Here is a 17,139-nt window from a genome sequence, read left to right as displayed (position 1 = left end):
TGTTACACGAACAGTAAATAAGTATTTTCAACAACACGAATCGTTAGTTATATTGCTTAACAGAGTACGCCAGTGTCTCAATACTCTCAATCGTATTTATAACATATAAACGAATAGTATTGAAACAATAAATTGAGACAGTTGATTTTTAAATGGATTTTACAAGTGTACTAATGCCATAACTATTCACTTTAATAGACTTTCAGTAGTTCCTTTCTTTTGTAAATGGTATTAAAATCAGAGTTCTGGATAGTTCTGCTCCGGCGTCGAATAGTTGAAAGCTTTATCCGGATGAGGTGCGCGCGCGCATCGACGGCCGCCCTTCGCCGCTGACCCACTTAGTGTAGCCAATCCAAGACTTATACGCAATACTGAGCGTCTATACAAACCTATTACCACCGCCTTAGGCACGTTCGAAAATTCTTTATCTGTGGAAGGCTAAAATGTTTAACTATCTGAGGAAGCTTGGAAAGTTGTAGGAGTTTCTTGTCTATGCCAAAGAAGTTAAAAATATATAGCGTCTTTCACCCGAGAATAAGGGTTGCTACTTTTAGCGTTTTTCAGTCATACTATAGTAAAAATGTGTTTAATAACTCTATGGTACGCTATGTTCTTTCAGTTTAAGTATTTTTATTGACGCAAGCAAGTTGAATCAAAGCTGCTATCGTCCATTATGATAACATATATTTTACTATCACGATTATGAGCGTAATAGAAATAGGGGCAAGGATACAGATAGCCTTGTTGACAAATTACACACGTGTATCATTACAACATGTCTTAAATCCCATGCTGGCCTGATTATAATTGTTTTGAAACTTTCAGTGACGTTCGGAAAAACGTCCAAGACATTCCTTTTGAATTCACCTTTGGCTAAAATGACAAGCATCCATGTTTTAAAAAATCAGGAAAGCGTGCGGTAACTTTTCTACAAGTTTGCGTTTAAAAAGTTTGCCGCTTCATCTCTATATAGTCTGTGGAACCGGAAAACCACAGGCTACGTCACTGCAGTGCGAAAGTGAGATCTAGCGATGCACCGCACTCCCTTGACCCAGTTGCGCGCCTGTGTGCGTTTGGTCTATGGTTTCAGTTTTGTTTACGTCGCTACCGCTTAGGTTTTTATCTGTGATTTGTGCTGGATATTTTTTCTAGCAATATTTCAATGATGTACTGTCTGTCCTACGTTGGATATTGATTTAAATATAGATTCTAAATAATAATTATATATTCTATTAGACACACGTATTTTAATTATTTTTTTATAATTGTAAGTCCTAGATAGGACTATATTAGTAATTTAATCTAGTAATTATATGTGACTTTGCATACCTAAAGGATCCTTTTGTTCCATGTGCAGTAAACTACCCTTTAAGTAACTTATTCACCAATTACCAATCTACTCCGAACTAGACCTTACATCGATTTTCTACCTTCGTTTTTACAAATTAGACAACTGCTAAAACCCGCCATTTACATTTTAATTAAAAATCCGCAAAACTAAAACCGGATCGGCGTTGCGTAGGCCTGAACTTTACATTGAACCACAAAACGAGTTAAAGTAAACTGTGACATAACTATTGCAACCGAGACACTTCATAATACTGGTCAATCATTGCGAGCAATTACAAAATGGATATTACTTAAGTCTTTAAACAGCGAGGAGACAATATCTTGTGATTTGAAAGCTTTTAAAGCATCTTTTAATATACATTAAAAGAGTTCCATCGAATACTATTTTTCTTGAGTACCTACGGTTATTTAACGGCGGACTTTATGTCCTCTTGAATAAGATTTACTAGAACTTAACAGCTACATGATAAAGTCTACCTATAGTTTGTCAAAGAATCGTCCCAATAACAATTTGACCTTTGCGCCTTTTTCTAGTGACAATCTTGTTTGACAATAAATTGTGTGTCTCTTTTACACGAGTTAGGAAGAGTAGAGAAGCCGATATGCGATTTTCGCGGTAGACCCTCTGACCCACTCTCGCCCACCGCAGTTTGCCAATCGTTTCCGTTTCCACACACACCGGTTTCATCGTGAATTATGTCATCGGGCAAATTAAAAATTAAAAAATTAAGGACTCTGTACTAGCCTAAAAAGTCAAGGTATAGACTTTTTTGTTAATATTCCATTTATTTTGAACTTGGAACCCTTTAATGTTCCAAATTCAAAAACAAAACAAATGCTTGCTGGACGCCTACCTTGACTAGTATTGTCGTGATATTAAAGGCTGGTTGCAACATGCACTACGGATTCTAAATTTGAATTTTGACGTTTATTTTACACAAGACTTTGTGTGGAAAAAGTGTTTATGATAGTGTCATAGAATGTATCTGGTTCTACATATACAAAATTGTAAGTGTTCTATAGGAAATACCGAGAGTTTCCGGTGGGAATGCTATTACTAAGCCTATGATGTCCGTCTGTCTGTTTTTTTCATGGCGTAATTTCGTTCGAGGCCTCATGTAAATTGGGCAATGTGCTAATAGTGATACCTAATCAATATAGCGTATGTAATTATAGACACAGGATACCACTACAAAACAGAATAATGCATAAGGCAAATCTGTGACAAAACATATTTTGAGACTGAACTTAATATCTTTTTTGTACTTAACCACACCTAAGCTACATATTAATTAACTATTTATAATGAACAGGTTTTTACTCTGAATCACGCAGGATTCATTTCTCCATTGACGACATGACGTGTCATGAATGGCCGTATTTATTTTTCCTGTTTGTGGGTTGTGTAAGTTGTGTAACTGAGCCTTGCTTGGGCGTTTTTCGTGTTCGCTGCCGCTCATGTTGAAATAACCCTCATTAGTTCATACCGGTCACAGATTTTGACACCGAATTTTTACTACACATACTTTTTTGAAGCATATTTAGTAATCTTACATTCCACTCGATTAAAGAACGTATTTACTAAAATATTTGTTTTGTAAAAATCTTTTCGTTATATACTTATATATAATTTTCGTACGAAATTTTAGGAACGTGCCGAAAAATTCTATTTACCAACAAGAAGGATATGTTGCATATTTGTGGTAAACACGAAAACATGTGGAAGACAATCCCTCTGTGTTTGTTTGTTTATGCGCCCGCGCCGGTATTTTACGACTTCCGAGCCAATATGGCGGCCAGGATGCTGCGCTGTCATTGGTGGAAACGGTGTAAGTGCAACGGTTACTGACAATTATGTGACTTTTTACAATTGAATTAGTCAGCAGCACTGATATGGTAGGTAATAATGTAATAACATTATAAAATTAAATGCATTCTAGAAAAGAATGTTCGTAACGATAAAGCACCTTCGATATAACTCGTAATTTCGCGCCCCTGACAGATCGTTCACGTTTAGAAATTCGTTTTTTTTCTTTTACGTCCGAATTCTACTATCTGTAGTTTCCGGCCAGTACTGATTAGCGCGAGAAGTTAGGCGACATTGACACAGTTGCCGGTTTCGTAAGCGATTGTCTGTACCGGCCGTCTTTTCTCGAACTCGAATAGTGCGATAAAAAACAACGCGATTACGAAATGCCGAGTTTTGGTTACGGGGAAGTATTCGTTTTAGGCGGTTCAGGTGTAAAAAAAAATGGCTACTTTTACGTTTTGCGTTTATCTGTAATGTCTCAGCAAGTATTTTTAACTCGTTTTAGGTTATAAATTACGGGTTGACTATTTTACTTTTAAGTTAGTCAATAAAAGGTCAATGACACACTTGATCATGAAGGTTACCAACATAAAGAATTCGAACGTTTGAAGTAATCACGTTTGTTCAGATTTCGAAATTTCGCGTTCGAAATGTGAAACAGAAGAATTTTAAACTGTTATAACCGGCAGAGACAAAGATTAAGTAGCAGTCGGCCCTTCGGACTTTTTTAAATTATATTTTTCGGCCTTGCTCAGTCTAGAGTGTTGCCAGCTTCGCCATCTGACGGCGGACATTGCAACACTGAGATTTTAAAAACAGGAAATCGTTTAATACGAAACGTTACTTCATAAGTCGCTCGTGTATGAGCGATTGCCTCACGTAGCTGGGATCGGTCGTGAGTGGATGTATAGAGAAACCACGAAAGCAAATACTTACTAAATTGGCGTGGAGATCGTTGCCTAATTTTTGTGCAAAAGTTTTTTTACAGAGATTTTATGAGGCGGCTGCTTATAAGATTGGTGATGCTTTCGTTTATGCCTTTTTATAAACAATTATTAAAAATTTCAGTAAGGATACCAGAAAATATTCGTATTCAAAGTTTTAAAATTCGGAATCGCATTGAAGTATTTTTTTTTCATAGAAGTTGTTACATGATTGGATGTAGGTAACGATCAAAAATTTATTTTCTCAAAATTTACGTAAACTCAGCGGGTCCAGCCCTCGAGCTTTTGAAATCGCGGAAACAACTCGCCAATGTTTACGCAACGAATCCTGAATCCACTTACATCTTGAACCTTACGAGGACATGACACCGAAAGAGTTCGCAACTCAACCTACATTCATCCAAACTTACCGAAAACTTTTACCATTCGAATTTCTTTCTTGCAGTGTAAGAAATAAGAGCGCCAGGAGACGCATTAATGAGCCGGCACGTTTTTGCCTGAGGCGTTTTTTACAAAACAGCTTGCCCAATATCCGACGTGTGACGCAACGCACGCACGTTGACGCTCGGTGAGCCTTGAACACCCACTACCATTACAAAATACGCCTTTCAAACTGTTCCGTACTAAACTTATTTTTTACCGGCCAGTACACAGTTCTGTTTTTAAAAATTCTTGGGAAACGAATTGGCGAATACGCGCGTGCTGGACGATGTTATACTCTGTGGCAACAACGTAAGGATGTTGACAGTGTTTTGTTTACGTTGTCTGATAATTTCTTTCTGAAATCGTGATGTGACATTCTTTATTTGAATTTTCGAACGATGAGCTGGTTAACTTTATCTCGTGATGTTTTATTTTAATCAACAACCAGCATTTTAGCTGTAAATCCGTTGACACAAAGTAGTAGTATTTTACGTTTCATAAACACGGATTACTAGTGCGGAAACAAAGCTAATCTCTTATCAACAGAGCTGTTATCTTGGAAAGAAATGAAATGACGAAACACTACCGGCAAAAATCGTCGCGTTTACCAATTTGACATACCTACAATACAATAGTTACTACATTCAATGCACTGCGCTTGATAGTGGGTTAGGTTTAAGATATTTAATACGCTTATATAAAAATAGCAGAACATTTTATTGTGTTAAAGTGACCACTTCATACTTCTGAAGGACGTGTAATGTTTGATATTAATTTCAGCCCAAAGTGATGTAACAGTGATGTAGCAGTTCTGATAGTTAGGACATTTTCAAATCGCATTTCCTTATTTGTGTGGGTAAATTTGACCGGAAGCCAATGACATCACAGATATCTCCTGTCTGGACGCCATGACGCATGCGCGCGCTAGACGAACCTGATAACTGCCATTGTTTAACCAAACCACACCAATATCGACCTAATTAATTAGGCGCAGGGTTCAAGTTCAAATCCTCTGACAAGCAGGAAATTCGAAATCGGCTTGTCAAATGTTTTGTTTGTTTGCAACATTAAAAGGTTGGCAAAGTTGTAAACATTTTTACGATCGTTTTTTGAGAAATTCGCAATAACAACAATGAGAAAAGTACCGTTGGTTTTTAACCATAAATAAAATGCAATTGGCGGCGCAAAAAACGGTTGCCATTTCTAAGGGCGTTTTTTGGTTTTTAAACTACAGTTAGGTTTTTTATGCGGGGGCGCTACCGGAGGCAGGTAGGTTTTTTATATGTAGTACACTGTTCGGAATTGGGTTATTTTTTTTCTGACAGACGATATGACCAAGGTGAGCGGTTTACGGTTACGGAAACCCCTGGTTTTTACTACGACCCTATTAATGTTTTTTTTAATAATCAGTTCACATGTTTTCGGGGTCTTAAGGTTATTTTTTAGTAGGAAGTTTGAGGGAAGGTTTATGATTGATTGAAGATTGGTAATAAGAGCTTATACGCTGTAAATTTATTTGTAGTTACATTGTTCTTATTTTTAATTTTATAATTATGTTCATACATTTTATATTACTATTTTTTATCATGAATTTTGTGAAACATTTTTACATACATTTTGATTTACATTATTTATTTACTTATTTATTTAAGCATATTAAACACAGACTTTTGTAACTGATCTACTTCACAATCATCTACTTAAAAAAAATGTTAGTCTGTGGCTTGTTTCGTTTATCACCGCAGCCATCCGCTGCGTGTGCCGGCCTTCGCAGTTTCACAACTCGGATCCCCTTTACTTCGGCTTCCTCGCTTTGCATGACACTAACAGGTTACTGTAGGTATTTTTTTTTAACTGAGCTCTTAAAGCTTAATATACTGATGCCCGTGGTAAGTTATAGCTGAATAATATTTTTAGTTGTATTTTTAATTATGTTAAATTCCATTTGTATAAAAAGAGTAAAACTACTTTGTTTTGATTTAAATCCCATTGAAACAGATGATTGTTCTGTATATAATATGTATGCTAGTAGTGTACTCGATTGAACAGCCAAAATAATAATTGTCACAAATTCAAAGTACGGAAGTTATAAACCCGCTTTTGAGAATTCTGCTTCGAACGCGTTTATTTATTTTTGAAATTCTAAAAACGGATACGCTGTCATTTGAATATCAGAACTTATTAAAAAAAACCGTATCGCCGTCACATTCCGCCGCTATTAATAAACGTACGTGTGAAGAAGACAAACAGATTGCAGGAAGCTATTCAAAAAAAGAACAACCCTTCCTCACCCTTTCTTGACATTCTATTGTTTACGTCAACACTAAATGTCATATTGCACCACCGATTCTATTAAGTTTCAACCAAATAAAGTACACGTTAAAGCCTATATTCAAACGGCGTAAATTGGCTTTTAATTCTAATGAGAATAGGACTTGAATTAATATAAATTCAAAATACTTTTTTGTTTTTAAATTTCGAAAGAACAGGTAGCTAGCCAGTGCTTCGATCGGTACCAATTGTAGGTGTTTAAACATGCTTTCAGCGTGTTGTGTCTAGCGCTAAATTAGCTTTCAATATTACTAACGAAGATATCCGAAAGCACATCGACCTCGACTCGCGGATTAAAAAACGCCTAATTTTATTTTTTTATGGCATTCGCAGATTCGCGAGATTTGAATTCGGCCAGTAATGTAGCAATACTTTTTCTTTTCCCATCATATGCAATGCAGGATATTTAGGGCAGCTGTTAATATTGATCGCGGAGAAATTTACCTGCAGCCTCAGGAAGTGAAAGGTGGATAAAAAAGATTCCCTGACGAAGGAAGTCCCTTAGACAATACGTGATCGGGTTAGATCGAAACTTTTTTTGGGTATTTTATATGATATGAAACTATCCAAAAGGTGTTTATGGATGTCTGTTGCATTATGCAATATTTTAGTTGCTTTGTATTTATATTTTTATTTTTATCTGTTTGCCATTTTGTCACCTGAGATTAATATTTTTCATATTTATGGTAAGTATAACTAATAAAATCGATTTGAACTTATGACATTTCATATAGGAGCAAAAACTGCAAATTAAAAATGTATCATTATTTTAGTTATGCCTTGCATATGGATAGTCTACGCCTGTTTATGTTATACTTTGGCTTTGGATGTATGTTAGTATGCTCTTGTATGGTCACGGTTCTTAGTAGCGAGGTTCGATGCCCTGACAAAAAAGGATTGCTGATTAATCGGAACATTGTCTATGGTTTAATTTTATTATTACTAATAGGAGCTCATTACGTGATATGTGTACAGTTTTTTATGCTTATATATTAGCATAAACTATAGGTTTAAACTGAAAGTTCTTAGTTCATTACTAAAAATTCTACAATCCCATAAAAATAATACTCAGATGCGCCCAAACTGAGTACCTATAAGCAGTTTAGAAAAAAGCGCGAACCTCATTTTTTCGCGTCTATATTTCAAATTTACACTTTTTTTTATTAGAAAAGCGGGTATGTTTGATTATATGACATTAAATAATTAAATATTGCGCCGATCAAAAATAATCTAGTGTCTAATTTTTTTTTGCAAATTGTCACATTCAAATCAAAACGGGAAGTATAAAATACTCTTCATAAAATGCCAGTACCGTATTTCAATGATTCAGCGTCATCGTCAGGTAGGTATCGTATTGCACCCATGTAACTATGTCATATCGTTGAGATCATGAATCATCGGGTCATTGACCGGTAACACCTAATTAGTGGACGCGTGTATATTACATAAGGAAATGTGTAAACATTGCAATTGTTGCATTCGCAATTATGTATATGACAAAAGAGCATATAACATTTAAAGGTGCTTTATAAGGCCCATGTTGATGGCAATGTGATGCCAAGTGTGCATACAGCCCTTTGGATTTTTGATATTAAACGAAAAAAAAGTATATTTTAAAAAGCACATATCACATATCCCATCACTAATTGGGTATTTTATACTCATGTATCCGTTTAGGACAAAGTAAAATTCATTAGTTAGTTCAGTTGTAGTGAACCATTGTTTTAGTTTTTCAACGCTGATTTTTAGGGTTCCGTAGTCAACTAGGAACCCTTATAGTTTCGCCATGTCTGTCTGTCCGTCCGTCCGTCCGTCCGTCCGTCCGCGGATAATCTCAGTAACCGTAAGCACTAGAAAGCTGAAATTTGGTACCAATATGTATATCAATCACGCCAACAAAGTGCAAAAATAAAAAATAGAAAAAAATGTTTTATTAGGGTACCCCCCCTACATGTAAAGTGGGGGCTGATATTTTTTTTCATTCCAACCCCAACGTGTGATATATTGTTGGATAGGTATTTAAAAATGAATAAGGGTTTACTAAGATCGTTTTTTGATAATATTAATATTTTCGGAAATAATCGCTTCTAAAGGAAAAAAAAGTGCGTCCCCCCCCCTCTAACTTTTGAACCATACGTTTAAAAAATATGAAAAAAAATCACAAAAGTAGAACTTTATAAAAACTTTCTAGGAAAATTGTTTTGAACTTGATAGGTTTAGTAGTTTTTGAGAAAAATACGGAAAACTACGGAACCCTACACTGAGCGTGGCCCGACACGCTCTTGGCCGGTTTTGTTTTATTATTTTTCCAATCGGTGTGTATTGTTTGCAACTGACTGATGTAAATCATTATGTTAAATTGTAAGTAAAGTACTGTAGGTATTTTATCGGCATAAAACATGAATTTACCAAAAAAAACAAATACGGTAACAGCCAAAAGCACGCGTATGCTGCAGACCAGTATTTTTGTTAGCATTTTCTTTATAAAACCAGATAATAGATATTTTAAATAGTAATAAAGTTTACCCGCTTTGCTTATCGGGTATTTTGATCACATTTATAACAGAGAAATTTCTCAGAAACGAATAAAAATGAAGACTGTAAAAATTACCGCAGCACTACTAGTAGCGGCGGCGTTGTATCAATACAATTCCTTGAATTGGTATCCGAATTCTTTTCTACCATAACTATTCTATTTTCGGCATTTTTTTATAGTTAGGCTAGTTAAATTTCAGTACGTTTTTATACGCAATCACAAATAGTATAACGTAAAGACAAATTGTTATCAAAACGGAACATCGAAACTATTAGTAGTTTAATTTGTTTAGTAAATATCAATGTCCGATACTACGTATTGTTCTATTCTGTAGATACTCCGCCGGTTCCATTTCCCCGTCTAGACGGAATTTATAAACTATCTCAAAGTAAATACCTAGCTCAGACGTATTTTTTTCAGCGTCCCTTTGCTCGGAGCTCCCTTGAGAGATAATATCACTTTTATTTTTTTGCCGTGTTCTAGACAGTTCAAAAATAGAATTAAACTTAAAGCTTCTTTGCCCCGATGTAGCTTTACATGATGTTTTAACGATAAAAGCTCCGCTTAGTACCTATTTGTATATTTTCAAAGCTAAAGTATTTTCTTTAAATCTTCTATACCCACAAACTCTCTCTGTAGGTACTTAATGTAATTTGTATGTAGTTATTGCTGTTTCTGATTGTCTATTATATGTTTTAAATATCTAGATTACAATCAAAATTATTATTGCATTTTTGGTACACCCGAAAAGAGATTTCAGTCCAAATTTTCACCTTCCCTAAAAAATCTCTGAGCGAGATCGACTGAAGATTCAGTCCATTCCCCCTACTTGTCCAGAAACATAGATTTGTTTTTGAATATCGTAAAATTTTAATTAGATGAGAAAAGCTCATCATTGATTACATTTCTAGTCTTATATCATACTAATTAAGTATATTAGTATGTGATTGAGAGTTCAAAAATTATCAAACCTAACTAAAATAGAATAAGGGATGACGAGGTAAAGGATGATAATATGATAAATATACTTAATAGTAAACGAGCAAAGCTCTTAAATATAACTATAAATAAAATAAAAAATAACGTAACTAACCAAAGCAGGAAAAAATGCATGTGTAGCAAGAAATACAGAAAAACGTAGAAAGAATATCTTGTTTCCCGGAAAATCTTGTATACCAAATAATATTAGAAAAAATCTGCAGTAACGCTGTAACGGAAAGAAAATTTACTCAATAAATAAAGCCTGTTAGTAATCATGCTTTAACTAAGCATGAGCACCAACTACAGTGTTATCCGTATGTATATACCAGAATTTCTTCCTCGAGGTCCTTCGTCCGGAAAATACAGCAGGATCTAGGTTCACCTAAATTTCCTAAAAAACATTTACAGGTAGAATAAAAAAATTCGCCCGCGCACTCGCCAAGCAGAGGACATTTTGAGGAAAATCGTGTCTAAAAAATTATATGACTTAAATTCCCAATTTCAGGGAAGTTTTAGTGCCTCAAAAAGTCCTGAAGCGCAAACTATACACTAAATTAAAACTAACTTACAACTACCTTAAACTAAACTTAAACTACTTAAAACTAAAAGACCAGTTAAAAAAACTTTTTAACTAATCTTCGCTCGCTTGTGGTAGGTCAGAATAATAATTGGAACACTCGCTCTGCTCATCATTCGCCGCTGAAATCGAGAAAATCGCTTACTGTATCGCTTCATAAGGGATTTCTTGTAGGCTTTTCCGGAAATGCCATCCTCACCGGGGCTGAGCCGGCCGGCGGAGTCATCAGAGTCCGTGCCGGAGTCCCTGCCGGCCGCCAGGTAGTCCCTAGACTGCCGCAGGATCACTTGAGCCCTAACATAGTCCGTGGGGTCCGCGAACGAGTGGCGCGCGAAATCTCTAACAGTAATCTCTTTACGCGAATGTGTGGTCAAGTCCAGGGGAGCCTCGTCGAGCTCGGGGTACACCTTCCGCGCGGCCAGGGTTCGCGGCTCGGGGGAGCGGTCGGCGCGCGCCTCCACTGCCATCATGGTCAACATGAACACTGTCTAACACATCACAATACTATTATGTCATGAGACGTAATCTCGACGCGACCGCCGGCGTTCGCATCGGTTTGTAGACTGATGTCCTACTTTCGAGCGACTGCGATGAGTTCTACTGACTCCGTAAGGCGGCTTCGGGCGCGCTCGGCGCTGTTCGTACACTTTCGTTTTCGTCCGCGCGGCTGTGTGCGCGGCGCACACATGGCCCGGCGTGGTGGTTTTGCGCGTGTGTGCATTTTCCACTTTCGAGCTTTTCTCAAGTTTTTCAGCAACCTGTCCGCGCGCCGCCGCCGCCGGGCGGACAAGAGACAGGCGACTTTATACTTAAGTCGCTCTTCAAATTTTAATCATATTCTTGTTTACAATAAATTTTAAATACATAGTATAAGTAGAGTACCTACTTATACAACTATAATTAATATAGATTCATAAAAATAGTAATATAAAAATAATTAAGTAATATAAAAAATTGTAGAATCTTACAAAACTATGTTTCATAATTTGACGACCGGTCTGGCGCAGTCGATAGTGACCCTGCCTGCTGCGCCGCGGTTCCGGGTTCGAATCCCGGTAAGGGCATTTATTTATGTGATGAGCACAGATATTTGTTCCTGAGTCATGGATGTTTTCTATATAGGTGTTTATATATTATACAATATATCGTTGTCTGAGTACCCACAGCACAAGCCTTCTTGAGCTTACCGTGGGCCTCAGCCAATCTGTGTAAGAATGTCCTACATAATATTTAATATTTATTTATTTATTTTATAATGAATAAATTAAAATTCAGGTACATTATTAATCATTGTAAAAACTATATGTGTTTGGAATTTTTAATGTTAATCAAAGTAATTAATTAGATATAAAATATTTAACTTACATATGTAAGTTAAATATTTTAAGTTTAGATTAGAATCTTAAGTTTAGATTAGATGTAAGCATTTATATAAATGCTTACATCTAATCTAAACTAACTTTACACAACATTCCAAGTTATTTACATACTTAGAAACTTAAAAAATAATAGGTTAACATATCAAAATCAATAATTTCTTACATATATATATAAATTATATAACAACTTACACAAATGCTTACAATTAAACTAACTTTACATAGCATCCCAGGAAAAAAAAAGTTCAAATTATTTACATACTTAGTCACTTAAAAATAATAGGTTAACACATAAGACTAAAAAGTCGGTTAATAATTAGATATAAAATACACAACTTACACAAATGCTTACAACCAAATTAACTTTACATATCATACCAAGAAAAAAAAACAACCAAAAACGTAGCCCGAATTATTTACTTAGACACTTACAAAATAGGTAAACACAAACGAAATACTTAGATATAAAATACACAACCTACACAATTGCTTACAACCAAGTTAACTTTACATATCATACCTAGGAAAAAAAAAGAACCAAAAACTAGTCCAAATTGTATTTACTTAGACACTTAAAAAAATAGGTTAACAATATATAATTCATAATTCATAACTTACACAAATCCTTACAAGTAAACTAGCTCAACATAACCAACAAAAAAAAATCAAATCAAAAAAGCCAAGCCCGAATTTCGCAACAAAAAACAAACACACTAAAACAAAATTATCAATAACCGGAACCGCCGATCTTTGCGTAATTCAACATTGTTTTTTTTATCTAACTCAGGGCATTGACCGAGTTTACAAATACATGCGCCGGCGACTGACCACGTGACATACTAACAGTGGCCAGAATAAGTGGAGCTGTGCCCCCTCCCGCCGTAGACTTTTACAAGAGCATTCGTGCTAACACCAACACTACTGACTAACCGCTTAAGCGCTCGCAATAAGGTTCAGAAAATGTTAAGCCATAGTTTGCACGACCGTACGCACCGTACCGAGTCGTACGGGTCTCACAAAAATGGCCGCTAAAGATAGGCCGCATAGAATGTAGGACCAATGTCACTTCGTTTAGACGCAGATTATATTTTTATTAGGAAATAGTTGTTTACGCAGTTTTTTTCCTGCTTGCTAGTTTGTCATTAAGATAGCTGTTTGTAGTCATTTGATTGCAGTTCTATTTTTAAAAGTCTACCATGTTAATTAAATAAATATGTGATAACAACTGACATGATTACTTAATTTTCTGCACGCAAAGTGTAACAATAATATGTTTTTATGTCTTATATAAGTACTGCTATAAACATAGTTTGTGTAATATAGTGGAAGCTAGTTTAGCATGACTTAAGGCATGTAGCTTCTATGCAATTTGCTGTTGGTTGCTGTCTAATTTGAAGTTTATATTAAAGCACTAATTTAAATGATTTACAGTAAAATAACTATGTTATTCGAATGCAGTTGATGCAATCGTAATGCTAATAAATCATCAGTTTTCCTGTTTCGATATAAAATTAACAGAACTGATAAGTACAAAACAGTCAAAAGGATAATACGTGGCAATAATATTTTGACGTGGATTGTTTGTCATAATTAACAGTTGGAATTAAACTTATTAATTTAAATAAAAATAAATATACAAATGTTGATTATTACGAAAAATTAAACAAATCAGTAACAATTTCGCCTTACGATTTTTTAAAATCACGTAGTAGGTATTGACAAACAATTTTGTAGGTAGACACGGAGGCGAACCGATAAATCTTTAGCCGACTACCAAAAATACCTGTCCAAAAAAAAAATGCCAACCTTATAATCTGTCAAAATTCTATTTTTAAAGAGAACCCGTCCAGGACCTAAAAGTCTATTTTATTAAGATATTTCACAAGCTCGCCCAGTATTCTCCGGCGTGGAATCTTCCCGAATTTGTGCACTTTAGCTGAATATCTTGTTGAGAATTCCTTTGCCTTGCGGAAGTCCAGATATTTTGCAGCGTAAAAGGGGAAATTGGGAATTTTTATAGGAAATTCAAGAACTATCTTAGTTGAAAATGCTAGCAGATAATGATCGAAAGAATCCATTTTAGATCTGTGAACTATGAAAAGATCTGATCTGTTTTATGAATATCTAGTATTTTTTGTTAACCTGAAATGGTTAGTTCGTTCTTGATTTTGAAATAGTGTAGTAAGTGGTGTAAATTGTAACGAAATATTCATTCCATTTAAACTTGTAGGAACATTGCAGTCTAAGTACTCAAATTTTCTATTCGAAATCAAGAGCATTCTTAATCGTAAAATGAAAGACGATCACACACTTTTGTGGCATGCATTTCGTAGACGTTGTAGATAATTATGACAGTTACGGAATGAAAAGACAGAAAAGTCATAGGCATTTTGGAATCCTTTTCTCCAATTAGAATCTAAACAGCTCGTAATTCTCAGTAGAAATAACATAAGAAATCCCAAGTCCTTTAGTGAGACTAAGCTAAATTCGCAATGGCTTTAACATTTTCAATAGGGCACAGTTTACACGGGTTTATACTTTCATAATATATGACTGTGGTGTCAAAACCGTTTCAAATTAGCTTGTTCTGACTGACTTTAAATAAGATGACCCTCAAACGTAAAAAGCCCCAACAGATTACAGAACCTTCTGGGAAAGAAGTCTGTTAAAAATGTCATAGTATTTTTAACTAGCTAGATTTTCGGTGCAAAAAGAGGGTATTATAAAGTTTGACCAGTAGCAATGTAACTGTGTGAACCGATTTGGATGCGGTTTTTTTTATTGAAAAAGGGTTTCCGATCGATGGTTCTTAGACATGTTCCACTAAAATCGGTCCAACCATTTCCTCCTTTTTTTGTGACGGTTATATTTTATTTTATTTTATTCATTACATCTAATTGTTATCACACACATCTTGCTTAGTGCGTTACGTAAAGGAGTTCGACGAACGATCGATGTCGATCGAGGCGACCCCTGATAAGCGTGTCAATGCGTATCGGTATAGAATATTAGATTATAAATTCGCTTCTTACACGCGTGTCAGGGGGAATTAGAGAAAATGTCAGAGTCTACCGATAGTATATCAAGCAGAGTCTATTCAAATTAATCTTTGAATTGAAATTGACGCGAAAAATATGAAGTAAATTACATTTTTACATAGTATTGTATGAAACTAGTTAGCCGAATAGACACAAGTTTGAGCCGATTTGTAGATAATCCACTGGAGGACCAACTACACTGTTTCTGCTTACAATGTTACTAGAGTTACCATTTCAAATTTTGAATGTTGATCGCTGGTATATTTTGAGCTGTTTTCTATTGTGTAAATAAGTAAAAAAAAAATATACATATATAATAAATTTATCTTTTTTCAATCCAGTCAAGTTAAGATTTTTTTTTATACTAAGTCGGTGGCAAACAAGCATACGGTCCGCCTGATGGAAAGCGGTCACCGTCACCTATGGACGCCTGCAACTCAAGGAGTGTCACGTGCACGTTGCCAACCCATTAGAAACCACATGGCCAAATTTTAAAAACTGAGTTTTCAAAGTTTTCATCCTGTGTCGAGAGATGGCAGTCTATGCACATTTTAGTTTAACAGTAATTCTTAGTCTTATTAGAATAGGTAATAAGGTCCGACCGAGAACGATATTTTTGTCTCGGCCGAGAACGAGACCGAGACCAAGATTCAATTTGATTCTCGGCCGAGACCGAGACCGAGACCGAGAATTTGTAAAACAGTAAAAAAATATGCCATTTTTACAAAAAAATGTTTTCATAATCGAAATTCGCCTATTAACCAGGAAACCAAGTATGTTGGGTCCTACTTAGTGTTTGGTTCCGTAACTACCCAAACCTACCCGCACTCCTTACCTATCTACCGTAGCAAAATAGACCACGTCAGTGACAAAAACAACTATACGGCTCGCCCGGTGGTAAGCAGTCGCCATAGCCTATAGAGGCATGCAATTTCAGAGGTTTTACACGCGCGTTTAATAGGTACCCTGATTTTTTTGTGACTTTTTGTAAGAAATCATAAAACAGGTTGTCGAATCGTTTTTTCTACGGGTAGTTTTCCAGGTTTTCCTTGAAAGTCTTTACTAAACTTTACTTTGATTTTGACGTATTTTTAGGCACATGATTCAAAGTTAAGGGACACGAACTATCGTAAATATTTTACACTCTTTTATGAATTATACCTAGGTATTTTGTTTGTTTTTGGCTTAAAATATCGATAAAGACCCTACTAAAATCACTAAAATCGGGATACCAAACGGGCGATGTAACAAACTGAAAGCTAAAAACCGCAGTCTCGGTTTTGCCGAGAATCTCGGCCCATTTTGGCCGAGAACCGAGACCGAGATCTCGGCCCGATTTTCGGCCGAGAATGCCGAGACCGAGACCGAGACCGAGATCTCGGTCGGACCTTAATAGGTAATATCTGATAAGATGTGTAAGATAATGAGGTAGATACACAGGTATTTTTTATTTCTTCAATCGTTGTCATTTGCAAGTTAATAAGGGGGCGGAATTCTTTTAAACAGTTATCAAATCGATAACTGGGTTTTTGTACATAGCAGCATATCTTTATATTAGGTACCTACTTAGTACATTACTGTAGGTTATTGATAAACTTAAGATTAAAAATAATATGAAAAACCTTTTGATAAAGCGTGAGTATCTACTTATATGTTTAAATTGTAGTTTTTAATTACTGAATCATTATAATTTAAAAGGAAATGACTTCATTTTTAAAATTGTAGGTAATAACACTAATAACAGGAAAGACTGCCTGATTTCTTTTTACC

The 17,139-nt window shown here is 35.5% G+C and overlaps 1 protein-coding gene across 9 annotated transcripts in view; it reads right to left on the bottom strand.

Moving 5' to 3' along the window:
* Positions 1-17,139, bottom strand: part of LOC125241595 (ecdysone-induced protein 74EF) — a 320,422-nt gene that overhangs the window by 45,973 nt on the left and 257,310 nt on the right. The window contains exon 1 of one of the 9 annotated variants that reach the window (XM_048150152.1): positions 11,098-11,531. The exons of the other annotated variants lie outside the window; for them this stretch is intronic. Coding sequence (XP_048006109.1) covers positions 11,098-11,431 — 334 coding nt within the window. The 5' untranslated portion in view covers positions 11,432-11,531. Of the gene's footprint in view, positions 1-11,097; positions 11,532-17,139 lie in introns of those variants that run through there. 9 annotated transcript variants of the gene reach the window in all.

Source organism: Leguminivora glycinivorella, chromosome Z, assembly GCF_023078275.1.
Source record: "Leguminivora glycinivorella isolate SPB_JAAS2020 chromosome Z, LegGlyc_1.1, whole genome shotgun sequence".
NCBI lineage: Eukaryota > Metazoa > Arthropoda > Insecta > Lepidoptera > Tortricidae > Leguminivora > Leguminivora glycinivorella.
Note: the sequence above shows the minus strand (reverse complement) of the source record. Positions and strands in the feature narration are given on the sequence as shown.